The sequence below is a fragment of the Myotis myotis genome, unplaced genomic scaffold (genome assembly GCF_014108235.1).
Source record: "Myotis myotis isolate mMyoMyo1 unplaced genomic scaffold, mMyoMyo1.p scaffold_m19_p_12, whole genome shotgun sequence".
NCBI classification, from domain to species: domain Eukaryota; kingdom Metazoa; phylum Chordata; class Mammalia; order Chiroptera; family Vespertilionidae; genus Myotis; species Myotis myotis.
In genome coordinates, this window is record NW_023416316.1 from 70,594,548 (window position 1) to 70,620,937 (window position 26,390).

General features: G+C 49.6%; 2 protein-coding genes across 8 annotated transcripts in view; both read left to right on the forward strand.

The window, feature by feature from the left end:
- The first annotated feature begins 3,675 nt into the window (after positions 1 to 3,675).
- Positions 3,676 to 11,540, forward strand: CDK20 (cyclin dependent kinase 20). Its single transcript, XM_036331329.1, has 8 exons — positions 3,676 to 4,002; positions 4,395 to 4,508; positions 7,087 to 7,275; positions 7,511 to 7,632; positions 7,819 to 7,881; positions 8,640 to 8,763; positions 9,173 to 9,328; positions 10,581 to 11,540. Exons 1-8 carry the CDS (start codon positions 3,928 to 3,930, stop codon positions 10,776 to 10,778), a joined length of 1,041 nt encoding a protein of 346 aa, XP_036187222.1. The 5' UTR covers positions 3,676 to 3,927; the 3' UTR covers positions 10,779 to 11,540.
- Positions 11,541 to 14,296: 2,756 nt separating this feature from the next.
- LOC118667619 (F-box/WD repeat-containing protein 12-like) overlaps positions 14,297 to 26,390 on the forward strand; it is a 40,918-nt gene continuing 28,824 nt past the window's right edge. For 6 of the 7 annotated variants that reach the window (XR_004971344.1, XR_004971343.1, XR_004971342.1 and 3 more), the window contains exons 1-4: positions 14,297 to 14,437; positions 17,549 to 17,586; positions 24,576 to 24,739; positions 25,150 to 25,268. Coding sequence is in view for 3 of the 7 variants with exons in the window: in XM_036331331.1 (XP_036187224.1) it covers positions 14,348 to 14,437; positions 17,549 to 17,586; positions 24,576 to 24,739; positions 25,150 to 25,268 (411 nt within the window). In the remaining 4 variants the exon portion in view is untranslated. Of the gene's footprint in view, positions 14,438 to 14,528; positions 14,671 to 17,548; positions 17,587 to 24,575; positions 24,740 to 25,149; positions 25,269 to 26,390 lie in introns of those variants that run through there. The other variant, XM_036331332.1, reaches the window with a different exon arrangement.

A 26,390-nucleotide genomic window follows, 5' to 3' on the forward strand; every position in this document is an offset into this window, starting at 1 on the left:
CATAATACCCTCTAGGTCCATCCATGTTCCTCTACGTACAATCCATGTCACAAATGGCAGGATTTCATTCTTTTTTATTGCTGAGTAATAGTTCATTGTATATATCTACCCCATCTTTTTTATCCAGTCACCTATTGATGGATACCTAATTTGCTTTTATATCTTGGCTATCTATCTATAATAATCTATAATAATAAAAGCATAATATGCAAATCAACCGAACAGCCAAACAGTTGAAGGACCATCTGCACGACCATGCTATGACACCCACTGGTGCCAGGCCAGCCCAAGCGGGTGCGATACAATTGGTTGGGAGGGCCCTGCCATTGCCCCAGGATCACCCCGTAGAGGGAGGCCCAGGCCACCAGCCAGCGGGATGATCAATAAGGGGGCCCCACGATCACCCCAAAGAGGAAGGCCCAGGCCACTGACTGGCAGGCTATGGTGGGTGAGCAGGGCCTCCTTCTGTGGGGTGATCGATTGCAGGGCTTCCAGACTGCGAGAGGGTACAGGCCAGGCTGAGAGACCCCCCCCCCCTCCCCAGTACACACAAATTTTGTGCACTGGGCCTCTAGTCTACACTAATAAAAGACAAAGGTGCTAATTGACCATACCTTTGCTATGCCCTAAGCCACACCCACCAGCCAATCAGAGTGACTATATGCAAATTAACTCAACCAAGATGGCGGCTGGCAGCCACAGAGCTGCAACGAGAAGAAGGCTTGGTTGCCCCAATGATGGAGGAAGCCAACTTCCCGCCTGCCGCAGCTGTCTCTGAGCTCCACTCAAAGCAACGAAGTTTCAATTATAGAAGATAAATAAACCCCAGATACCTGCTTTCAGCCGGCCATGGCCACAGAGCTGGAGTGAGCAGGAGGCTTGGATTGCCCCTGTTGATGGAGGAAGCCAAGCTTCCTGCCTGCCCTGGCCGGCTCTGAGCTCCACTCAAGGCTACAAAGTTTCAATAATAGAAGGTAAATAAATCCCAGAATAAAAAGAGAAAAAGAAAAAAAGGAGAGGCTGGGAGCTTCCATCGCTGGGGGGCTTGGCCAGCCTGCCAACAGCCATCAGCCCCTCACCCAGGCTGGCCAGGCACTGCAACGGGACCCCCACTCTGATCCAGGACACCCTTCAGAGCAAACCAGCTGGCCACCACCCGTGCATCAGGCCTCTATCCTATATAATAAAAGGGTAATATGCAAATTGACCCTAACACCAGAACGACTGGGAATGACTGGTCACTATGACACACACTGACCACCAGGGGGCAGATGCTCAATGCAGGAGCTGTCCCCTGGTGGTCAGTGCACTCCCACAGGAGGAGCTCTGCTCAGCCACAAGCCAGGCTGATGGCTGCCAGCAGAGCGGTGGTGGTGGGAGCCTCTCCCGCCTCCTCAGCAGCACTAAGGATGTCTGACTGCAGCTTAGGTCTACTCCCTGCTGGTAAGTGGACATCCCCTGAGGGCTGCCAGGCTGCCAGAGGGATGTCTGACTGCCAGCTTGGGCCCGATCCCCCAGAGAGCCCAGCAGGTGGACATCCTCCGAGGGGTCCCAGACTGCAAGAGGGCATAGGCCGGGCTGAGGGCCCCCCACAAGTGCACAAATTTTTGTGCACTGGGCCTCTAGTATTCCTATAGTAAATAAGAGGAGGAGAGAGAGGAAAGCTATATAAAGTAAGCGAAAATAAAGTCCAGATATGAGCAGTCTATTGACATTACTGCTGAAGGACAAGAAGGTATTGGATGAGTCTTGGGCTCCTGAACTGGTCACAGCACTGGGAACCAATCACATCAGTGGAGCCAGAGAGGAACAGATAAGCAAAGAAATTTCTGACTACATGTAGCTAGAGGCTGAGTGAGGGAAGGCAGAGGCCTAATGCTGAAGTATTTCTGTGTTGACTCCTCTGCCATGACTTCTGTCTGGGGATTCAAATTCACATCAGGGCATGAGGTTTGCTATTCACTCACATTCCTTCATGTTCATACAGACCACCTCTGTCAGAAAGAACCCCTGGACACTGGCTGTGCTGGCTGAAGAAAGGAGCCTGCCCACTGAAAACCTCTCCCCAGTTGTTAGCTGACACCTAAGCTAACTGAGCAGAGATTTCAGAGACCACACATAAGAAAGAAAACAGACATTGCACAATTAGATTGGGAAATACACTAAACCAAAAAGCAAATGTACAACAACAAATCCTGAAGATGGAAGATAATCTGATTTCCAGAGTTGGCCAAAAGTAGATTTGGGTTCTTATCTGGCCTCTACTACCATCAAACGGGGTGGATATCCTTCTGTGGACATCAAGACCTTCTTCTGAAATTATTAAAAGAGTGGAATTAAAAGAGAAGAATTAGTAAATTATACAGCTCAAAACTCAAAGAATACAAAGAGGCCCAGTGAAAAGTCTGCCTCCCACTCTGTCACCAATGCTTCTAGTCCCACCAGGTAACTATAATCATGAAAACTTGGTATCTTTACAAATATCTTGGAATGTATGAACACACATTTTTTTTTTATTTATGCTTTTTTAATTTATTTTTTATTTTTATATATTTTTATTGATTTCAGAGAGGAAGGGAGAGGGAGGGAGAGATAGAAACATTAATGATGAGAGAAAATCATTGATTGGCTGCCTCCTGTATGTCCCCTACTCGGGACTGAGCCTGCAACCCCGGACATATGCCCTTGACCAGAATCGAACCCAGGACCCTACAGTCCACAGGCCAATGCTCTATCCACTGAGCCAAACCAGCTAGGGCTACATATGCTTTTATTTATATTCTTTTCTCCTTTTCTTGGACACAGCTAGTGGCATGCTATGCTGTTTTACATCTTGCCTTTTTAACTTAATATAGTTTAGAAATTTTCCCATTACTGTACCTTAAAAGTTTCCTCAATCATTTTTAAAGCTGCTTAATATTTCATTTGATAGGTGTATCACAATTTAGTCAGTCTCCTATTGATGGACATTTGTAATGTTTCCAATATTTTGCTATTCAGGCAATGCTTCACTTAATAATTTTGCACATGTCATTTCACATATGTGCTATATATCTACTGGGGGAATTTCTAGGAGTGGGCTTGCTGAGGCTAAGGGATTACACTCCCACCAGCACTGTAGGAAAGCTCCTGTTTTCCCATAGCCTGGCCAGGCTGTTAGATCTGCAATCTTTGGCCATCCGATAGGTGAAAAGTTATACATTATTTTGCATTTATCTTGTGTGTGAGATTGAGCATCTTTCCAGAAATTTAAGAGCTACTTCTGTTGTGTGTTTTTTTGGTCAACCTCCTTTGATGATATGCAATTGTTAAAATCATTCAAGTTGCAAATTCCTTCAAATGTTTCCTCATGAGAAGCCCTTAGTCATAGATTTTCTGAGTCAGAGTTTGTCCTTTTTTTCTCTTTTTGGAGTTTGCACTTTTAAAAAGTTATCTCTGTATGTTGCCATTTGACCTTCCAGAAGGGAGGCCTCACTGAGGGTCCCTCTACCACTCAGCCCGGGCCCTCTCCCTTCACCGTCACTGCTGGGAGTCTCCTAACCCTCGCGGCCCCGCCCTTCAGCTCGAGGCCCCGCCCTTCAGCTCGAGGCCCCGCCCTCCCGGCCCTGCGGCCCCGCCCTTCAGCCTGAAGCCCCGCCCTCCAGGCCCCGCGGCCCCGCCCTCCCGGCGTGCTTGCGTATCTCCTTACGTGACTCCCAGCGGCGGGCTGGGGTCTGTTGCGGTTGTTGCTCGGCGCTCGGGGGCTGGCGTTGTCCGCTCGCGGGTGCCCTCCACCCGATGAAGCGCCCTGCGGCGTGGGGGCGGGGGCCTCGGGGAAAGTTCAGATGAGGCCCGCGCGCGTCCCCAGCTGCACTTGGCCGCCGGCCCGCGGCGCTTGGGGGCCGCCCAGTCTCTAGGCAGCCCGGTCCGGGCACCGGAGGGCGGGCGATGGACCAGTACTGCATTCTGGGGCGCATCGGGGAGGGCGCACACGGCATCGTCTTCAAGGCCAAGCACATAGAGGTGAGCTGCGCCCCGGGGGCCTCCCGGGCCTTCCTCCTTGGGTCCCGTTCCTTTCTCTGTGAGGTGCACCTGTTTTCCGAACCCAGGCGTGGGCCATTGCGCCGGCCTCCCGGTCTCTCTCCTCTTCGCCGCGTGTGCTCATCACTTTAACCCCTTTAAGGGGTGGGGATGGAGGCGTCCAGATTGCGGCCCGCCGCATCCCACACGTGTCCCCAGGAGCGTGCTGAGGATGCTTCTGAACTGTGACTTCCCTCCTGACGGGATGGGGGCACCCTCCATCCTCACGAGGGCCTCGGGCCTCTGCGTCCCACCCAGAGGGTGCGTTTTCCACCCCCTCGCCAGCCTTTCCCAGGGGCCATGGGGTGGCAGTGTCTGCGTTCCGTCCTGCACAGACTGGAGAGATCGTTGCCCTCAAGAAGGTGGCCCTGCGGCGGCTGGAGGATGGCATCCCCAACCAGGCCCTGCGGGAGATCAAGGCCCTGCAGGAGATCGAGGACAATCAGTATGTGAGTGAGGCTGGGGGCCGGGCACCTCCTCCCGCCCTCTACTCACTCCCACTCGGGGGGGGGGGACCTGCACCCACTCTACTGGCTCATGTGCTTCCCCACCCTCACTTCCCTTCTTGCCCACGTATTCACTCTCATTTACCAAACTACTTCATTCCTCACTCATTCACTTTCTTGTTCATCCACTTCTTTCTGTACTCATCCATCCATTCACGAACGTATGCCTTATTTCTCAGAACTCTTCAGTGGTTTCTAGTGGTAATGATCACTGCCACCTATTGAGCTCCTGCTGTGTTCTGCAGGCTGGGTTAACTGCTTGACCTCCATTGTCCTTCTGAGTTTTCTCGGTTAATCGGCAAGGGAGGTTTTGGGATCGACCTCTCTCAGACCAGGGAGCAGGGCCAGCCACCAGCAAATGGGGCTCAGCTTGTCTGTGGAGGCTTGGGACCAGGTCTGATTGAGGAGTCTGGATGTTTTAACTTTGGGGCCTTTTGTAGGCCCCACCCGGTGCTGGGCACTGGCAACACGGGAGAAACGGGCCCTCACCAGGCTCTTGAGAAGTTAGTGTGGTAAGGGAGATGGACAGGAGCTACAGGGCCCAGCTGGCGTGGTTGGTGCTGTGACAGGACTGGGAGGGTCTGTGGGCACATAAAGAGGGACACCTCATATCCCAGCCTCATTCTCTTTGGCTCTCTCTCTTGTCCACGTCAGGAGTGGATAATGTGCTCAACTTCCCGGGGAGTGACAAGGATGGGTTGACCTTGGATAAGGGAGCCCCTGATTTGTTCCTTAATCTCTGAAGCTCTTCATGATATATTGGGTGACAAGGGCACGCTCTAAAACTGTTTGTCATCCCGGTTTTGTATGAAAACATATCTGTGTATATGTGAATGTGTGTCTGTATGCCGTATCTGTTGTAAAGTCTGGGGGGATATACTCTTAAGGTTGATTATTGTAGGTGGGATTTTCCTTTTTTTGTTTATTAAAAAGTAATTTTGGCCTTAGCTGGTTTGGCTCAGTGGATAGAGCGTCAGTTTGCAGACTGAAAGGTCCCAGGTTCGATTCTGGTCAAGGGCACATGCCCGGGTTGTAGGCTCAATTCCCAGTAGGGGGCGTGCAGGAGGCACCTGATCAATGATTCTCTCCCATCGTTGATGTTTCTCTCTCTCTCCCTTCCTCTCTGAAATTAATAAAAATATATTTAAAAATTTTTTTAAAGTAATTTTGTGTATTATCTGAATGTATGTGTGTGTTTCACTCTGTAAAATGACTATGTCCTCGCCTCAAAATCAGAAAAATAGCAGTAAGACCATTCTCGTTTTTTGAGGGAGTAAAGGGCTTGCTGACAGCCCCTGTGTGGCCACCAGGAGGCTGGTGACAAGGCCCTGCATCCTGTGATCAGCAGGCCTGAGGTTCTGTCTTTAAAACACTGTAGATTTCACGCTGGCCCGGCCACTGTCGCCTTTCGCCAGAACAGCTACAGCAGCCTTCCCACTGCTGCCCTGCCCCACAGTCAAAAGCATGTAGGTGGAGTTGTCCGTTCCCAGTGGCTTGTCTTCACAGTGAAAGCACTGTCACCATCTGCTCCCACCCGCCTCCAGCCTCTCTTTCCATTCATTCAACACAGCTTAAATGATGCTCCCAGGACCAGCACCATTCTGGGCTTTGGGGCGGAAGAGAGCAGAGCCTTCCCACATGTACATGTCCCTCCCTCCAGCCTCCTCTGTTCTTGCCTCGGGGTTTTGTGCTTGCTGACTCCTGCCCAGAGCTCCTGTTCAGCTCCCTGTATAATCATCCCCACCCCGTTCTTTCTCTTCTGTCCTCATTAGAACCATTTGTCAGTAGTCGTTCCCCAGTGCTGGCAGCTCCTTAAGGTCCCCTTTTCTTGCTCGTTCCTGTGCAGCCCAACACCTGTGGCCTGTGGGCCCTCAGTACATATGACGTGTCTCCAGCTGTCACAGTTCTGGGGAGCAGTGGTTGCCTTTTCTTGGTGCTGGGATTTAATAGCCCTAGAGCAGTGGTTCTCAACCTTCCTAATGCCGAAACCCTTTAATACAGTTCCTCATGTTGTGGTGACCTCTAATTTCATTGTTACAAATTGAACATAATTAAAGCATAGTGATTAATCACAAAAACAATATGTAATTATATATGTTTTCCGATGGTCTTAGGCGACCCCTGTGAAAGGGTCGTTCGACCCCCAAAGGGGTCGCGACCCACAGGTTGAGAACCGCTGCCCTAGAGGAAACCAGATGAGACTTGACTGTGTGTGTGTGAGTGTGTGTGTGTGTGTGTGTGTGTGTTGATTTTCCAGTTTGTGGGCTGGGTGGGGGAACCAGACGTTGCCCTAAGTGGCCTTAGACCTCCTTTTCCCTGAGTGTGAGTGGAGTGTTAGAGTGGGAGCCTGTTTTCTCTCAGGAGACAGGAACAACAAGAGGGCACCCAGCTCCCTGGTCCCCGTTCAGATCTTATGTCACCTCTTCTGTCTGTCTTGTCCTCTGCTGTGGCAAGGGCTGGGGGTTCCAGAGGGAGTCTGAGCCCTATGCGTCTGGGGGCTGACTGGATGCCCTGCCTGCAGGTGGTGCAGCTGAAGGCCGTATTCCCGCACGGGGCAGGCTTTGTGCTGGCCTTCGAGTTCATGCTGTCAGATCTGGCGGAGGTGGTGCGCCACACCCAGAGGCCGCTTGCCCAGGCACAGGTCAAGAGCTACCTGCAGATGCTCCTTAAAGGTGTCTCCTTCTGCCACGCCAACAACATCGTGCATCGGGTCAGTCCCAGCAGGGGCTGGGTGGGGCCTGAGGGCCCCTTGGATTGGGGGTGGACCAGCCCTTGAAGAAGACAAGACCAGAGAGGGGGACTGAAGGGGTGGGGCCTGTGGGTAAGCCCTCTGGGGTGTGGTCCTGCAGGGGGTGGGGACTTGGGCTGACCCAGGTGCTCAGCCTGCCAGCCCCCAAGGTTCTCTTGGGGCCCTGAAGAACTGATGCCTCCTTTGGTGCTCTCAGGACCTGAAACCAGCCAACCTGCTCATCAGCGCCTCGGGCCAGCTCAAGATAGCGGACTTCGGCCTGGCCCGGGTCTTTTCCCCAGACGGCAGCCGCCTCTATACACACCAGGTGGCCACCAGGTAGGGAGGGCGGTTCCCAGGCAGGACCTAGCGATGGACAGGCCCCATGCCTCCCCCGGGGAAAAGAGGCTTCTGGGCCTCTCCAGACATTGCTCATGAGGCGGGCACGGGGGCCAGAGTGACCTTCTGGGGCAGCCTCCGGTCAGACTGGAGACTTGGCTGTGACCACCCACCTTTCTCTTGCAGGTGGTACCGAGCCCCCGAGCTCCTGTATGGTGCCCGCCAGTATGACCAGGGGGTCGACCTGTGGTGAGACTGGGCTGGGCAAGGGGGGGACGTGGGTCCAGGAGTCACCCTTTCCTCCTGGGCATTGGGATCTCTCAGCCGCTTAGCAGTATTTTCGGGCTGTGAGCTCTGGGTTGCCTTGGGCTCTCTTCCCCAGTTAGGGTATCTCTGAGGAGTTCGGGACCAGTGTTCCTCTCCAGGACTTTTTGGAGCTGGATGGGGGTTTGGTGGGATCGGAGTGGTTGTCCCAGAGGGAAGTTTCCTGGGGTGTGGTGCATCTAGCTATTGTGCAGAGGATGCAACTGCCCTGAACGATCCTGAGGCCCGGGTTCTTGGGCGGTAAGGCTCTGAGCCTTCACTTGAGACAGCGTGTGTATACATGCCTAAGAGTTTGAGATTGGGGGGCTGGTTGGAGGCCTGCCGCAGAATGTGAGGAGGTGGCTGTGTGTCCCGGGGTGGGGAGCTCTCAGAAGGTGCAGAACTGTTGAGTGGTTATTGTGTGTTGTAGATTTGAGGCTGAGAGATTCTTGGAGAGGGGGCTGTGCTCTGTGTTGTAGGCTGGAGGTCTTTGATTGTTTGGAGGCTTGGTCTTGGCTGTGAGCCCTCTAAGCTACTTTGCGCCAAGAGGTGGGTGCTGGTGTGAGGAGATGTGTGTCCGTGGTGGGGAGTGATAGAGCTGGTATGCGTAGACCGGTGTTCATGGTGTGAGGCGATGGAGCTGGTGTGGGGAGACCGGTGCCCGTGGTGTGAGTCTGTGATCTGTTTGGCTTCTGTATCTGCAGGGCCGTTGGCTGCATACTGGGGGAGCTGTTGAACGGGTCCCCGCTTTTCCCAGGGGAGAACGACATCGAACAGCTTTGCTGTGTACTTCGCATCTTGGGCACCCCTAGCCCTCAAATCTGGCCGGTTAGCAGGGGCCTTCGGTGGGGAAGGGGAACGGGGAGGTGTCCTTCATTCCCCCTGGTAGCTGGTGACTCTCCTCTCTGTAATTTCGCTCTTTTGGCCCCATGCCTCCCTGAAATCCCAGACCACTGTCCTCGCCCAGCTTGGGGGCTCCCCCCTCCCTGCTGTCCGCTGTCCCATCCTGCCTGCCCCCAGCACCTGCAGTCTCTCCAAGCTGGGGGTGGAGCAGGTTCTGGAAAGGGTGGAGGCACGAGGGACTGAGTGAGTGAGTGAAGACATGGGCGATGGGGTGAGGGTGGGACACGTGGCTGGGGCCGCAGCCAGTAGCCTGAGCAGGTGGGCAACAGGGAGCGAGGACTGTCGGAGGGAGCTGGCGGGCAGTGCTGGCCCTGAGGCGCCCCGTTCCCCTCAGGAGATCACGGAGCTGCCTGACTACAACAAGATCTCCTTCGAGGAGCAGGCGCCTGTGCCCCTAGGAGAGGTGCTGCCCGACGCCTCTCCCCAGGCCTTGGACCTGCTGGGGCAGTTCCTCCTCTACCCTCCGCGCCAGCGCATTGCAGCCTCTCAGGTAGGGTGACCCGTGGCCCTGACCCTCCTCACTCACGCTCATGGGACTCAGGAGGCCAAGGCCCCTGAGAAGGTGTGATGGGGGCTCGGAGGCACCGAGCCTCTCGAGCAGACCCCGGAGGGGCTGCAGGCAGGAAGGGTGGCCCGTTGGAAGGGCGTGCCCACCTCACAGAAGACAGCCCCTCCGGTTACTGGTGACTCGCTTCGTCATGCCTTCATTCCTCCAGCAGGTATTTACTCAGCGTTGGCATATTCCAGGCACTGTCCTGGGCTTGGGCCAGAGCGAACAAGTGGTCATGGCCCCATCCCTGTGGGGTCTCTACCTTGTGGTGAGGCAGGCCGCCCAGGCAGTGGGCGTCAGGCTTCCTGGAGGATGGGTTAAGGCACGGGAGGTGTTTCCTATGAGAGATGATGAGCGGAGGCCCGGAGAGAAGGACCCAGCAGGACGGGTTGTGGCAGGGAGGCAGGGAAGGAAGGGGGACCATGGGCCTATGGCGTCAGGGTCTCTGTGGCTTGTACCACTCCCCTCGCCCCCTTGGCACTAGCAGTGTGTGTTCATGCATGCGCCTGGTGAGCACCACATCCACCGTGCCTTCAGAGCATCCTGAGACCAACTTAGCACTTCCCGCTCCATCTAAACCCCTCCCCATTGTTCCCAGAGTCTCCTCCTGCCCATTCAGTGTCTGCTCCCACCTGGCAGAGGTCCTGACCTTGTCCAGACAGGCCAGCACCCTCTGCAGGGCCCTCCTGTTGTAGCTCCCCCAGAGGACAGCCCAGGTCCTAGTGGCCCACAGGAGTCACGGGCTTGGGGCTGTCACCTCTGACTGCTTGTTCCTGTCCCTCTCGGTCACCCCGCTCTGGCCCCAGGGCTCCCCCCATGTCCTAGGGTCTGTGCACTTCTGTCCCTGGGCCTCACGTACTCATCTCTCTTGTCTTTGTTCAAGTGCCACCTTCCAGGGCCTCCTCTCAGCACTGCAGCCTGCGCCGCTTCGGCCCTGGTCATTTGGCACACTGACTCCCTTACTTCTCTGTGTTGTTTACTGTCCCCCACTCCCGGCACGTGGAGGTCTGTGCGCTGCGGCACCCCTGGCCTCTGGAGCCGTGCCCAGTCAGCACTCAGAAGCGAGTCAGCCAAGCAGGGGAAGGAAGGAGCTGTGCAGGGCAGCACCTGTCTCCCCGGCTCAGGAAGTGAGCTGAGGCTGGGACAGGGAAGGGGTGGGTTTCCATATGCTGTTCCTTCTTGTCACCCCCAGGCCCTCCTGCACCAGTACTTCTTCACAGCCCCCCTGCCTGCCCACCCTTCGGAGCTGCCAATTCCCCAGCGCCCGGGGGGACTGGCCCCCAAGGCCCACCCAGGGCCTTCCAACGTCCATGACTTCCATGTGGACCAGCCCCTCGAGGAGCTGCTGTTGAACCCAGAGCTGATTCGGCCCTTCCTCCCGGAGAGCTGAGCTGCTGGACCAGGCCCCGCCGGCCTGTGTCCCAGGGCCTCCTGTTCCTCTGCTCCAGCCTGACTCAGCCCACGGCCACTACGACCGCACTGGGCTCACTCGTGCCTGGTCCTGTCCCAGCCCGGCAGTGAGGATGTCCAGCCCCAGCAGAGGAGGAGGCCCGAGGCTGAGGGCTGCTGACTTACAGGAAGGGGCAGTGCGCCCACCTCCGTGCTGGCCGTGGTGCTGCTGCTCCAGGCACTGCCTTTCTGGCCAGGACACGTCCTGGAAGAGCCTTCTGTGAGCACAGAGGAGGATGTCCTCAATTCAGAACCCCGAGTGGGAAGGGGGTGGGTTTGCTTTTGTTCTCAAGGATGTTAAACACTACTTCAGTTTTTGAGATTTATTATAAAAAAGCCCAAGTAGTTCTGCCTGGTGTCTGCCTTTCTTCCATTCCTGTCAAGGGAAGTGGCCGAGGTGGCATTTTCTCCTGGTCCTTGCTTCTCTGTGGTCTCTGGGAAAGTGACCCATTCATGGCTACTCTAATCTTGGGGGCTCCCTAGGGGCTTTATATGATGGAGCTTCCCTTTGGAGGTGATGTGGCGGAAGTCCAGGCCCAAGTATGGCTCAGGTTGTGAGCCAAACACCTTAATCTGGTTTACAGACATCTCTGCCTTTGGAGAAGGGTGAGCCAGAATCAGTTGTGCCATCTTCTTCCTTCGAGAAGGAGACAGGCATTCCTGAAACTCACTTGTTAATTCAATAAATCACAATACAATTCTATCCAGCTCTTGTTTTTCTTATTTAATAATTTGATAAGACAGTTGTAAAATATATATGGAAATATAAGTGTTGAAAGGAGGAAGCAGAAATGAGAAGAATGATGATGAAAGGGCTTACCTATTAGATACCAAGACTTGGCATAGGGCTGTAATAATTGAGACAGTGATATTGGTTCAAGGATAGATAAAAACAGGCAGATTAAAGAACTATATTCTTAGTACTCTTATTCTTAAAATATTCATTTTGTGCCCCATGTGAATAAACTTCTGTAAGCACTGAGGACAGAGGTGACTAACATCGCCAGTCACTGCTTTTAGAGGGAATATAAAACACAAACCCCAGTTGTTGCTTTCTGGAGAGGAAAGTGGCCGTCTCATCTGTCTTTAAAGATGTTTTCAGGATTGGACCTCTGCCTGTTTCTCCAGCCACATCTGTGTCAGAATGTCTAGCTCAATTTTCATGACCTTCACTCTGTCCTTAAGCCTTACGTTAAACCTGACCCTTATTCATCACCCTGACTGACATATACACTCACCCTCACCCAATTCTTTGTCAGACCCTTACCCACCTAAACCTGGCCTTGATCTTGGCATTGACCATGACCCTCACCATAACTGACCCCACTTGACATAGAACTTAACCTTTTTCATGAACTCCCCCATCACTCTCACAATAACATTGACCCTCTCTGATTGGCATTCATACTTTGATGCTCATCATGACCCTGATCCTGATGCTTAACATGGCTGTCATACTTATCCTGACCTTGACTTTCCCTTGACAATGACTATTTGTTACACTGGTCATGACTCAACACTATCACGAATGAGACTCTTGGTACCCTTAATCTGATTATGAGTCTCAACTTCACTCTATCCCTGCCCCTAGATTGAATTCTCTAACAAGGACCATCATAGTCCTCCACCCTAACCATAGAGCCTGACCTTGAACCTGAAACTAGTCTGCATGTCAAACCTTACCAGGACCCTGGTCCTGACATTGACATTAACCCAAACCTCAATTTCACCCTGACCTTGATCCTCATCCTAACACTGACCTTTGAGCAGAACCTGGACTCACACTTGGCTGTGAACCTGACCTGAAATCAAACTTGACCATCATTACGGTGACCATCATCCTCAGCGTGGTCAATGCCCACATCTTGACCCATCCTTGACCTTAAACCTGACAATAACTGGTAGGTTGAAGAATGCTCAGTCCTCAAAGATGCCCATGTTCTAACCCATGAAAATGTTGCCTTACATAGCAATAGGGCTTTGCAGGTGTGATCAAGTGTACAGACCTTGACAAGGGAAGAGTGTCTTAGATTATCCAGGTGGGTGTATATACAAGAGAGAGAAGTGAAGGTGGGAGGTCTTCACTCCAGCAGCAAAAGAAAACAAACCCCACATTGACTTAATTGACCTTGACAATGAACATCATGCTCACCCTGAACTGACTATCCTAACCTTGATCTGGACCCATAACCTGACACTGACCCCAACTAATCCTGAATATCAGCCTCACCCTGACCTTGTTCCGAATCCTACGCAGAATTGGACATTCACTGTCAACCCGAGTGCAACTCTCAATCTTACCTCACCCTAACAATAGCCCCTGACCTTCATCCTCTCACTGATCCTCTAATGGACACTCCACCTGACCCTGGTCCTGACCTTGATCATGATTCTCACATTGATCTTGAACATAACCCTGGCCCTAAAATTTCCCTTACACTGATTTTGACCATGAACCTGATTCTGACACTGACCTCTTTCTCATCCAGATCTGTAGCCTGATACAGAATTTTACCCTGAACTAGACACTCACCCTCACTCTGATTCTGGCCTTTATTACTCTGTCCCTCATCTTACATTCATCCTGTGACTCTGACCTGCCCTGACTTGAACTTGATCACGACCCTCACCCTTACACTAACTGATCTGCACATGGCCAGGGCCAGGACCAAGTCCAGGGTGAGGTTCAGGGTCAGGGTCAGGGCCCAAGGCAAGGGTGAGACCAGGCTAGGGACCGTGGTAAGGAAGGCATGAGGTTCAGTTAGGGCGAGGGTCTGGGCACGTGCCAGCGCCAACGTAAGAGGGAGGCCGAGGGTCATTGTGAACGTGAGGGTCAGGTTCGGGATGACGTTCATGGTGAGGGTGTCAGGATCAGGGTTAGGTGAAGGAACGAGGGCTAAGGGTGGGTGACAGGTGCTAATAAGGACTAGGTGACGAGCAGGGCAAGGTTGAGGAAGAGGGTCAGGATAAGGGCACATGGCAGGACCAGGGGCAGGGTGACGGCCAGTATGAACCTGGTGAGAGGTCCAAGTCAAAGGTTAGGTTTAGAGGGCAGGGGTGAGGTGGAGGTGGAGCCTGGACACACATATTGGTAAGGGGTGAGACCAAGGGGCAGGGCCAGCACCACAGCGCGGGGTCCAGAGGTGCCGGTTCGGGAACACTGTAAGGTCCAGTGATGCGGGTGAATGTCAGCGGGAGGGGATGGGCGAGGGTCTGGGGAGTGTCAGGGTACGGGTCAGGGCAAAGGCGAGATCCACAGTGACGTCAGGGGCAAACCCAAGGCCAGGCAGAGGCGGAGTAGGTGGGGCCACCGCACTGCGGGAGGAGGGGCCGAGGAGCGGCGGACGGGCCCGGGATTGGCTTAATGAGGCGCATGCGCGCTAGCAGGGCGGGTTCTGCCCGGGGCAGGGACACCCCGGCGGCGCAGGGACGCAGAGGCGGGCCGGGCGCGGATTGGCCCGCGGGGCGGAAGCGCGGAGAAGGCGGGGCGGGCCGGGGACTGCGGAAGCGATGGGGCCGTCGCTGGGCGTACACGAGCTGCTGCACGTCTTCTCCTTCCTGGAGGCCCGAGACCTGCTCCGTGCCGCCCAGGTGGACAAGGTAGCGCGCCCGGGCTGGGGACATGGCCACTGAGTGCCCGAGGCCGGCCCTTCTCTGGCCCGTTTCCCCGTCCGGGTTGGGGCTTTCGGCGGCTTGAAGCTGTGACCGGCAGAGGGCGCTCTCGGCCCGCAAGGTGGCTGCTGCCGCGGCCGCTGGAAGGGTCGCCCCGAAAGGCCCCGTCCTTGCCTAGGAACGCCCGCGCGCTTCCATCTGGATTCACTCCAGAGATTAATGTAGGGAGCGTTTTCTTTCTGGAATTTGCCTCGCTGGCTCTGCCTGGAAAGCCACGCCCCTTGCCCCTCCTCTAGGGGGCGACCTCGTCCTGTTTCTCCGCAGCCCCGGAGCCCGCACTCCGCCCTGGCCGTGCCGAGTTCCCGTTGAGTGCGCTAGTCTCGCCTGGGCCTCATCCCTGGTGACTCCTGCCCTCATCCCCTCTTCCTGGGACTCGGCACAACTCCAAGCGCTGTTTTTAGGGTGCATTTGATGACTGCTTTCCCCGCTACGCATTCCTAAGAACAGGGGTTTTGTCTTTTGCATCACAGACTCTTGGTGGTGGTGGTGAGAATGGCACCGGGCGTTAGACTGGACCTGGACTTGGCAACCTCGGTGCTTGAGTTCTGGCTAGGGAAGAGTTCACAGCCAAGACTCAAACTATAAGAACATTTATTTAGACAATGACAGAGCTAGAGTAAGTAATCAGTAGGTAGAGGCAAAGGACGGGCCCTTGAAGCTTAGAAGTGAGGAAGGTAAGGGTGACCCCTGGGGGGCAGGGGAAAGGGAAAGAAAGGCTCCGATGTGCTCCCTGGAGGGAGCGTGCACTGGGTCCTCCTCGTAAGGTTTTAAGCGTGGAGGTGTTAGGGCAGATTCCGGGGGAATCACTCAGTGGGATACTCAGCAGCTTTTCATGTGTGTCCTTTCAGGGTCAGGGTCTCCACTGATGGGTTGGTGGGCACCAGGGCAGGTGGTCAGTATGCAATGCAGCTGGTCCTGAGGTCAGCCCTGGTGTTGATTACCTGGTTTTGTTGCTTTTCTGGGCGTGGAGCTGAAATACAACTGAGGCCTAGATGTTATGTCTAGGGAGGAAAGGTCAGGGGCAGGGGTCCAAACGGAATGACCAGAGATATGAAAGATCAGGGGGTCCAAACCACAGGACCAGTGACCTGCTAGGGGAGGAAAAGTCACCCTGGGGATGAGGGTGCGCCCTCCAGTTGTCAGTTGCTAGGCACCTGGGGCTTTCTCTTCTGATGACCTTCTGTACCTGGTCCTTAGTCCTTGCTCTGCTCATATCTGTCTAACTGCCTATCACACTCCCAATAAGTATTTGTTGAGTAAATTTTAAAATAATCTATTATTTTTACAAAAAGATTAACAAACAGATCATGACCTGAGTTCTGTACTTATAATTTTAAATGTGTTAAGTAAAATAGTGGGTTTTCATCCCCATGTTTACTACTAAGGTGAGTATCTCCGTGAATGCGTTGTTCAAGGACATCCAGTGGTCCCACACGATGGAATTGGATGCCTGGCTGCTTCCACAGCAGCAGGTTCTGGATGGCAAAGTGGCAGAGTGAGAAAGGGATATGCTTAGACCTTTTTGTAGCATGAACGTTCTAGGTTCTAGATTCCCCATTAGGTAAAAGTGAGGTCAGTCATCGCTGCCTCAGGGTGTTTAGTTAAGGCCAGGGTCAGAGGGATCCGTAAAGGTGGGTAGGACTTACTTTGCAGGTTATAGTACATATTATAATTCTATATGTGAGAAATAAGATCTCAGTAGTGTTTTGAACTGGAAACTATAGACAAGGAAAATGGATAAATTTTCTTGGCTGGTTTGATTTTGTAAAATATAAACGTTACGTTCCTGCCAAAAAGACTACTTTAATCCTCACCCGGGGATATGTTTTTATTGATTTTAGACAGAGAGGAAGGGGAAGAGAGAAACATCAATGTAAGAGAAACATTGGTTACCTCCCGTATGTGCCCCGATCTGGGATTGAACCTGCTACCGGATAGGGCCCAAAAGACTTCTTAAGGGCTGAGAAACTTTGATTTAGGTGAGCGAGGGGCGTAGAAATGGGAGCCTGGGCTCAGGTAGCATGGCCATCGTGTCTTCCAGGGATAAGACCCTCAGTGGGGCTGGGCCACAGAAATCTCCGCAGTGGTTCCCACCGAAGCTGTGTAGGCTCCAGAATCCAGGATGCAGGCGTGGGCCTTCCACGTGCCACCTGAGCCTCCTCTAGATGCTTCTGCTGAGGGCAGTTTGTAGACCAGGGCCCATAAGAGGCCTCCCTTTGGCAGCTGTTCCATTCCACCATCTTGGCATCTGGGACATCCCTGGGGCCAGGGCCTCAATTTACTCCATCGCAGCAACCTTACAACCTGTGCCCTCGTTTCCAACCCTTCCTTCTCACAGCAGCCAGAGTGATTGTCCTAAAACACGGTTGGACGCACCACTCCTCCGTTCACAATTCTCAAGTAGCTTCACACTGTTTTTGCCATTATGACTCCAGGAATTGGTGTAAGCCAGTCTCCAGCTCCTTGCCCCAGAACTTATGTTCTAATTAAGGCAAATTACTCACTGTCTGTCATGCGTCTGAATCTTTGCACAGGTGGTTCTGTCTCTCCCTGGAATGCTTCAGCCATTCTCTTAAAGTGCAATGACCCATCCTTTGGGACTTGGTCAGTAATCATTTCTGAACCCCGTAGCTGCATTGAGTTGGTCATTCTCTCCTTCCTCACTTATGTGGTGGTTTTTATTTCCATATGTCTCAGGAGGAGTTTTTATGAGTGCAGGCACTGGGTCTGATTAGCTCTCCCCTCCATAGGGCCTGGCAGGCTAAATGCTAACTGCATGGCAGCGGTTCTCAACCTGTGGGTCGCGACTCCTTTGGCGGTCGAACGACCTTTCACAGGGGTCGCCTAAGACCATCCTGCATATCAGATATTTACATTACTACTCATAACAGTAGCAACATTACAGTTATGAAGTAGCAATGAAAATAATTTTATGGTTGGGTCACAACATGAGGAACTGTATTTAAAGGGCCAGAAGGTTGAGAACCATTGCTGCATGGTGACTGAACAGCTATTCTTTTCTCTCTTCTCTTGTTATAGGTCTGGAATGAGGTTTCAGGGACCAAGGAATTGTGGAGGTGAGTGAATGAAAGAAGAGCCACATATCTGAAAAGGGGAGGTGGGTATACAATGTTCACCTGTTAAAATGGGTAAGAACCCAACCCTAGTCTTTGTTGTCATCTCTGCTGATAAGCTGGGGCAGGAATTTCCATTTGAGGGACATAACTAGGTATATTTCGGTCATTAGCTCAAAAAGACTTACACTGGGTAAGTTTTTTGAGTACTCACTATGTTTCTGCCTCTGTTGGGTATTCAATAAGTGATAGCCCCTCCCAGCAGGAAACTGCTCCCTGATTGGGGCACAAGACTCTTTTCTTTATAATGTTCTGAAGTATAAGAGATTTTATTAATTGAGTTGGAGGTTGATAGAAGGCAGGGGTACCAAACTCAGGGGAGGAAATATACAGCAAATGAACACAACTGGTTGAACACAACTAAATCACTTTTATTTTCATTAATCTCTGATATAACAACATAGCTATCTAGGCATGTATGATATTAGCACTTAAATAAAATGCAAACAAAGTTGAAAATATTTTAATCATTAAATTATTAAATTTTTCTTTCCTATTCATTTCTCCTTTAGAACCTGACATCTTTTCTTTTGCCCCAAGATAAAAATGTTAGATCTTCTACCTCTGGCTGAATATAGGACAGACTGTATCCTTGCCTGTCAGCTAGGAGTTGTGGGAACATAACTGTTCACACATGAAGGCGCTTCCAAACATGGAGGGAATCTTTACTTGATTGTTTTTATTTTTAGGATAACTTTTCATTGAGGTATTTTATAATTCTGCAATGCCAGTCTTACCGTATTTCATTTTCAGTATCATATAGCATTGTTATTTTTGTTGCTTTCCATTTAGTTTTTATTGCTAATATTAGAAAAATGATGTCAATCTCTTTAGTCACTTTTGAAGTAAGAGAACTTTTAGTGGATTCCAGTCTTTTTTTTTTTTTTTTCCACCCCCTCGGATTCCAGTCTTTATCTCAACAATTGTAGATATAACATTTAGTTCTGGAAATTGATTGATCTGTAGGTAAGTAGACAATAGTATGCCTTAGATGTGATTCTCAAAGACATTGCGTCACTAGGAATAAGTGAATTGACTTGAGGATTAGTGCAGCTATTTGTAAGCCCTGGCAGAACAATGTTCACCTGTTAAAATGGGTAGGATCCCAACCCTAAACCCTAGTCTTTTTTTTCCATCTTTGCTGATCAGCTGGAGTGGGAATTTCCACTTGAGTGAAATAACTAAATATATTTTGGCCAATAGTTAAAAAAAAAAAAACCTAAAAAAACTCATCAGCAGTTCATTCCCTGACCTCCACGTATATGTCACATGTTACCATGTTGTGCTTCCAGGTTTCTCAAGTAGGTGGTTCAGCTGTCTGCTAGCCAAGTCACAGGCAGGATTTTGGTTCATTACTATTTCATAGTGTTTGGTGCTAACCTTTTTTTTTTTTTTTTTTTTTAAAGCATAAAGTTGTTTCTTGGGATGTTATTGTTTTATGTTAGTAAAAAAAGCCCTGGGTTTATGTTTCTGGGGCTGGGACAACAGCATGGCAGGAGCATCATGATATGCACGTGTCATTTCTGGTGTTGTGCCTATAAAATGTCCTATGGACACAGTGAATAAATGTGGTTAACTGGTCATGTGTTTTGAATCTGTACTTTCTAATTTACATTGAAAGTGCTGCAAATGACTTAAATACTTCAGGACCTTTAAAATTCTGCCATTTCTTCACACTAAGTGTTAGCTTTTCGGTTATAAGTAAAATTGCAAATATTTTATTTTGTTTAAGGTACATAATTTCTGTTGTGTACAGTAGGTTGTTTTGTTATTAATTGCCACCTGTGAAAGGTTTTGGAGCCATGGTATTTTTTTTGTTTCACTTGCTACATCATTTTATTTCAGAGGCATATCACATACTTTACTTATAGTCACACTTTAACCTTATTTACAGCCTTTTTTATTGTCAAATCATTTTATTTTCTCATTGCTCTTGAATATTGGCCATGGGTCCTTCTATGGTTTGATGTGTAATGGCCTTAACTATGTAGAAATAGACTTCACTTCCACAAAGAAATGTGTCATCTTTCTTTTTTCTTAAACACATTATCTTCTTGGTCTAGCTTTTCTTTTCACACTGTTTAGATTGAGATATGAATACAAAAAAATCAACGTTTAATATAACTCTGGAAATTAACCAGAGACTTATAATAGTCTGGGAAGTGTTTATTAAAGAAAAAAATGGCATATTCTCAGTAAGAACAGCAAGCTTTCACTTACCCTATTCCCACAGCTCCCTCCAACTCTGTGTGAATCTTGAATATCAGTAGCTCCCAGTCACAGTGAAACCAGGAGCCTGGCACTCACTGAAGGGGAGAATGGAGCAGAGCCTCACTCTTTGACCTCAATCTGGTGTTTCGTGGAAGACCTCGTAGGCTCTCTTTACTTTGCCTGACTTGAAGTTCACCCACTTGAAAAGCCTTTACCTTGGTGTATTTGTCAAAAACAGTTGTAGACAGTTGGTTACCTTTGTGGCTGTCAGAGCTGATGTATGACAGTTAGGCTAACCAAAAAACTTAAAACAAAAAGCTGGGAATGTGATATCCTTAGGGGTTTTGGAAAGCTTGGGCCTATTCCTAGAAATCTAGGTCTTGTGCACAAGCAGGGCTTTGCGCTAACTCAGGAGAGACCTGACTAAGGCTCTAGGCTCGCACCTCTGGCTGACCTTGAGATTCTTTGAAGGAATGAAGGATAAGGCAGAGCAGTCAGTTGCCCGGCTGTGTGTTGAACATATGCCCCGACATACACACAGAGCCTTTGGCAATGCCTGGGAGACTTAGTGGTTCTAGACAAGGGGTGGGGAACCTTTTTTTCTGCTAAGGGCCATTTGGATATTTATAACATCATCCTTAGGCCTACAGAATTATCAACTTAAAAATTAGCATGCTGTATTTAGTCAAACATTTAACTCACCCCGAATGCCTTGGCAGGGCCATACCAAATGACATCATAGGCCTTATACAACCCTTGGGCCAGACATTCCCCACCCCTGTTCTAGATGATTAGAAAATCTCTGTCCAATCATTAGTGAGCAGTAATTTAACTGAGCAGGGACTTAAGTGACCAGATGTAACAAAGACTATAGAGCAGCCGTGGGCAAACTACGGCCCGCGGGCCAGATCCGGCCCGTTTGAAATGAATAAAACTAAAAAAAAAAAAAAGACCGTACCCTTTTATGTAATGATGTTTACTTTGAATTTATATTAGTTCACACAAACACTCCATCCATGCTTTTGTTCCGGCCCTCCAGTCCAGTTTAAGAACCCATTGTGGCCCTCAAGTCAAAAAGTTTGCCCACCCCTGCTATAGACTTTGCAGAATTAGTTAAGAAACATCACTAAACAAATAATAATAACAAACAGCATAAATAACACACCTGGGGAAGGGGGCATCGGATTTATAGAGTTCCACAATACGTATGTCATTTAAAATCTTCAGTTTTCAACCAAAGTTATAAGTCATGCAAAGAAATAAAGTATGGCTAACATGCATTAACAAAGGACACAAGAGAAACTGTCCCCAAGGAAGCCTAGACATTGGACCCAGTAGACAGAGACTATAAATCAGCTAATTTAAGCACAGTTGACTCGGCTTTTTTTTTTTTTTTTCCATATTCAATCCTTATTGTTGAAAGTATTACATATAACCCTTTTTCCCCCCATTGACCCCTTCTAGCCTGCCCCTCCTCCTCCCCTCTCTTCCCATCCCAGGCCTTCACCACCCTATTGTTTGTGTCCATGGGTTATGCATATCTATCTATATATTTATATCTATATTTATATCTATATCTATATCTATATAAACTATATATATATAATAGAGAGATATGCTAATTAACCAGGATGCCATAACGGGTTGACCGGACAGGAGGTTGTGCACATGCATCATCAGGGGTGGGTCGGCAGGGGCCTCTGGGCACCTGTGCTAGCGGAGGGCCTGATCAGCAGCAGCTGCTTTAAGGGCCAGAGAGGGAGGCAGGACCAGACCGGAGGGTGGGGGGCACCACACAATTTCTAATCGCGCGCTGGGCTCCTAGTATGCATATAAAGTCTTTGGTGGTTCTCTGCCCACCCACCCTCCCCCACCTTCCCTCTGGGATTCCACAGTCTGTTCCATGCTTCTGTATCTCTGGATCTGGGTTTTTTTTTTTTTTTTTTTTTTATTGCTTAAAATATTACAAAGGGTATTACATATGTGTCCATTTTATCCCCCCGCCCTAGACAGTCCCCTAGCCTCCCCTATCCCCCAGTGTCTTATGTCCATTGGTTATGCTTATATGCATGTATACAAGTCCTTTAGTTGATCTTTTACCCCCCTACCTCCTGCCCCCCAACCCTCCCCGGCCTTCCCGCTGCAGTTTGACAATCTGTTTGAGGCAGCTCTGCCTCTGTATCTATTATTGTTCAAAAGTTTATAATGGTCTCTATTATCCATGAATGAGTGAGATCATGTGGTGTTTTTCCTTCATTGACTGGCTTATTTCACTTAGCATAATGCTCTCCAGTTCCATCCATGCTGTTGCAAATGGTAAGAGTTCCTTCCTTTTTAGAGCAGCATAGTATTCCATCGTGTAGATGTACCACAGTTTTCTAATCCATTCATCTGCTGATGGGCACTTAGGCTGTTTCCAAATCTTAGCTATGGTGAATTGTGCTGCTATGAACATAGGGGTGCATATATCCTTTCTGATTGGTGTTTCTGGTTTCCTGGGATATATTCCTAGAAGTGGGATCACAGGGCCAAATGGGAGTTCCATTTTCAGTTTTTTGAGGAAGAGATGTTTGAGATGTTGCTGCCCATAGTTTCTTCTAAGGTTGTTTTTTTTTTTTTTTTTTTTATGGTTTCATGTCGTACATTTAAGTCCTTTATCCATTTTGAGTTTATTCTTGTGTATGGTCTAAGTTAGTGGCCTAGTTTCATTTTCTTACATGTATCTGTCCAATTTTCTCAACATCATTTATTGAAGAGACTGTTTTGACTCCATTGTATGTTCTCGCCTCCTTCGTCAAATATTAATTGAGTGTAATAGCTTGGGTTGATTTCTGGGATCTTTGGTCTGTTCCATTGATCTATATGCCTGTTCTTGTGCCAGTACCAGGCTATTTTGATTACAGTGGCTTTGTAGTATAACTTGATATCTGGTATTTTGATCCCTCCAACTTTGTTCTTCTTTCTTAAGATTGCTTCAGCTATTTGGGGTCTTTTTTGGTTCCATATAAATTTTGGAGTGTTTGTTCTTCTGGTATTCCATGGTATGAATGTAACAAGATTCCAGCCTCTTATTTGATCGATCCCTTTAATATTATGCAGTGACCTCTGTTGTTTCTTGTGGTGGCCTTCATTTTGAAGTCTATTTTGTGAGATACAAGTTTTGCTACCCCAGCTTTTTTTTTCTACTTGCATGGAAATTTTTTTTTCCATCCCTTCACTCTGATCCTATGTGAGACTGTTGTTCTGAGGTGCATCTCTTGTAGACAGCATATAGTTGGGTCGTATTTATGTATCCATTCAGCTGCCCCTATCTCTTTTGATGAAAGCATTTACTCCATTTACTTTTTTTAATTGTTGTTGATCTTCACCTGAGGATATCTTTACATTAGTTTTTAGGGAGAGTGGAAGAGAGAGGGAAAGACAGAAACATTGATGTGAGAGAGACACAGACCTGTAACCAAGGTACATGCCCTTGACTGGACTCAAACCCAGGACTCTTCGGTCCACTGAGCCAAGCTAGCTAGGGATACTCCATTTACTTTTAAGGTTACAATAATATATGTCTTTTCTCTTTCTCTTTCTCCTCCTCCCTCCCTTCCACTCTCTCTAAAAATCAATGGGAAAAGTATCCTCAGGTAAGAATTAACAAAAAGAAAAAAAATAATTTTGTTTAAAGTAAAAAAATAAAAGATAAATATTTTAATAGTAATCGCCAAAGCAACCATTATGAATTCAAAAAACTATGGTGTGAGAAACAACAGGGAATTAAAATAGGACACTAAAAAATACTGAATATAAAAGAAGACAATGATAGAGTATGAGAAGGAAAAATGCATAGAAATAAGTAAATGACATGTAAATGCTATCTTTTTAGTTACAGTGAATGTATATGGATTGAGCACTCCAATAAAAAGGCAGCGAAACTATAGGAATCTAAACTATAATAGACACAGTTTAGATTCAGAGGCTCAGGTTGAAAATAAAAGAATGGAAACAGATGTACTATGCAAACAGTAACCAAAAGAGAGCTGGAATGGCCAGGCTAATATCAGACAAAATAGACTTTAAGATAAAAAGTACAGGTTAATCCATCAAGATCTAAAATTTATAAACAGCCCAACTGGCGTGGCTCAGCAGTTGAGCATCGACCCATGAACCAGGAGGTCACGGTTCAATTCCTAGTCAGGGCACATGCCCAGATTGTGGGCTCCATCTCCAGTGTGGGGTGTGCAGGAGGCAGCCAATCAATGATTCTCTCTCATCATTGATGTTTCTATCTTTCTCTCCCTCTCCCTTCCTCTCAGAAATCAATAAAAAATAAAATTTATGAACATATATACACCTACTAACAGCAGCAAAATACACGAAGGGCTGACAGAATTGAAGGGAAAGATACACAATTCAGTAGTAAGAGTTAGATACTTCAAAATATGCAGAGCCTTGGAATGGTTATGGCTGCATAACCATAGGCAAGTGTTTACTTCTCTCTGCCTCTCTGTCCTCGTGCAGAATGGCAATCAGACCTACTTCTGCAGATTGACTGGATACACCCAAAGCACTCATTGCGTTATCTCTTCATGTCCCCCTTTAACAGTAGAGGAAATGCGGTCTACACAGGCATAGTGAGGTGTTCAGTCTGATAGATGGCGAAGCTGGCCTGTTGGTACCACAGTACCTGCTGATGACTGTTCTGCCCTGCCTTGGACATGGTCTGTTTTCAGGCAGTTGTGTCTGAGACGCTGGTCCTCCTGTAAAGACTCCCAGGTGACGCGGGGCACACAGACATGGAAACAGTACTACCTCTGCCGATCCGAGCTGGACTTCCGAGTGGAATCTGGGCGGCCAGAGAAGGACTTCGTTTGCAAAGCCCTTGCCGGGCACAAAGGTATGGTGTTGGGAGTGTGGTAGCTGCCCGCTTTCCCACCACTCACTCTCCCTGGTCCGGTCCCATGGCATTTTGTGTTTTAGCCAGTGAGTTGGAAAATGCCACTTGACGGGTATGTTCCATGCTGGGTTCGACATCGATGTTGTCATTGACAGTCACTGTAACCCTGTGAGGAGGGCTCATTGCATCTATTTCATCGTTTTGGGGCTGGTAGGCTGTGGGCAGTCCTGGGCATGAAACCCAAGTTGTAAGTCTAAAGCCCTAGCCCTTTCTGTCCACCGCTGTCTCCCAATCTGCGCCTGTTGTGCTGCAGGGACAGAAAGGGGAGTGATTGTCTCGCCTGCCCTTCCCAGGTTGTGCTCACACTCCAGGCAGGAGTGTCCATTTGAGGCAAGTCTGTTCTCTTTCAGGAGAGATAGCTAAGCTGGCCTACATCTCACCCAACGAGTACTGCTTTGACAGGCGGGAGAAGTCTGTGGTGTGCACTGCGTCCTCAGATGGCACTGTGCGTGCCTGGAATCTACATGCGGTGAGTGGCCTGGAGGGGGCCATGAGGAGCACTGAGTGTCTTCGGTGTCATTAGGCATCACAGGTGACCTCTGAGGTGAGGAGTGGGAGCCCCATTGTACAGATGAGAAATCTGAGCGGCAAGGGGCTCAGACGCCATGCCAGGTCATGCTTGAAACGCGTATGAGTGATCGCAAATGACCTGCTTCTAACTTCCTCTGCACAGGGCTGTTTGCACAAGTGTGTGTGTGGAGGGCGATGGGGGGGGGGGGGGGGGAAGAGGAGGGGCACTGCTGTGCTCAGTGCTGGCCCCTGGGTGGTTGAGCCCAGGGAACTGCAGCTTTTAGTCACCCCCAGTGCAAGCTTAGTGTTAAAACCTTGAAACTTGATTAGTATTTCACACGTTGCTGGTGCTCTTAGTTTAAAAGCTTTTCTATCCATTTTCTCATTTGATTCTCACAGCAGCTGAGCAGACTACTCGGTATTATCATCCTAATTTTATACACGTACAGACAGCCTGGGAGAGGGAGTGTCTCTGAGTGTGTGGTTCCCTGTAAATTCAGGGTTCTGCCCGGCCATACATGGATGTAACCAGGCCTCTTATAATGGGTCCTTTCCTGGAAAACTGTAGATTACTTCACATTTCCAGAAGCCCTAGACAGGCAACGGCACCCTAGTACCACATGGTGAGGTGGGTGGTTATCTTTCTGTGGCTCAGTTCTGCTGGAAGTGACAGGTTCCTTGCACTTGAACATAGTGCACAGAGCGGAGGGCAGTCTCCAAGCAGGACCCTTGGAGGCTCTACCGAACTCCCCACAGATCATTCCTCTTCTGGCCCGTAAGAGAGCGACCTGACCGTGACCTGAGCCTTCCTTTTCAGTCTGCATGAGTAGCTGGCTAGGGGGAGTTGCATTCTCATACCCCTGTGCCAGCCTTGGGTCCCTGCTCTGCCCAGACTTTACAGTAGAAACCGTAAGAACGGGTGTGAGGTATGTTTCTTTGGTGATGGCAGGTGGTGCTTTTGAAATGGCCCACTCAGGTCTGAGGCCACTAGTGGCTGTTGATGTGTGATCACCAACTAGACACCAGCCCAGGATTCCAGATGGCTGCAGGATTCCAAACCAGGTCCTGTAAGGGACTCCAG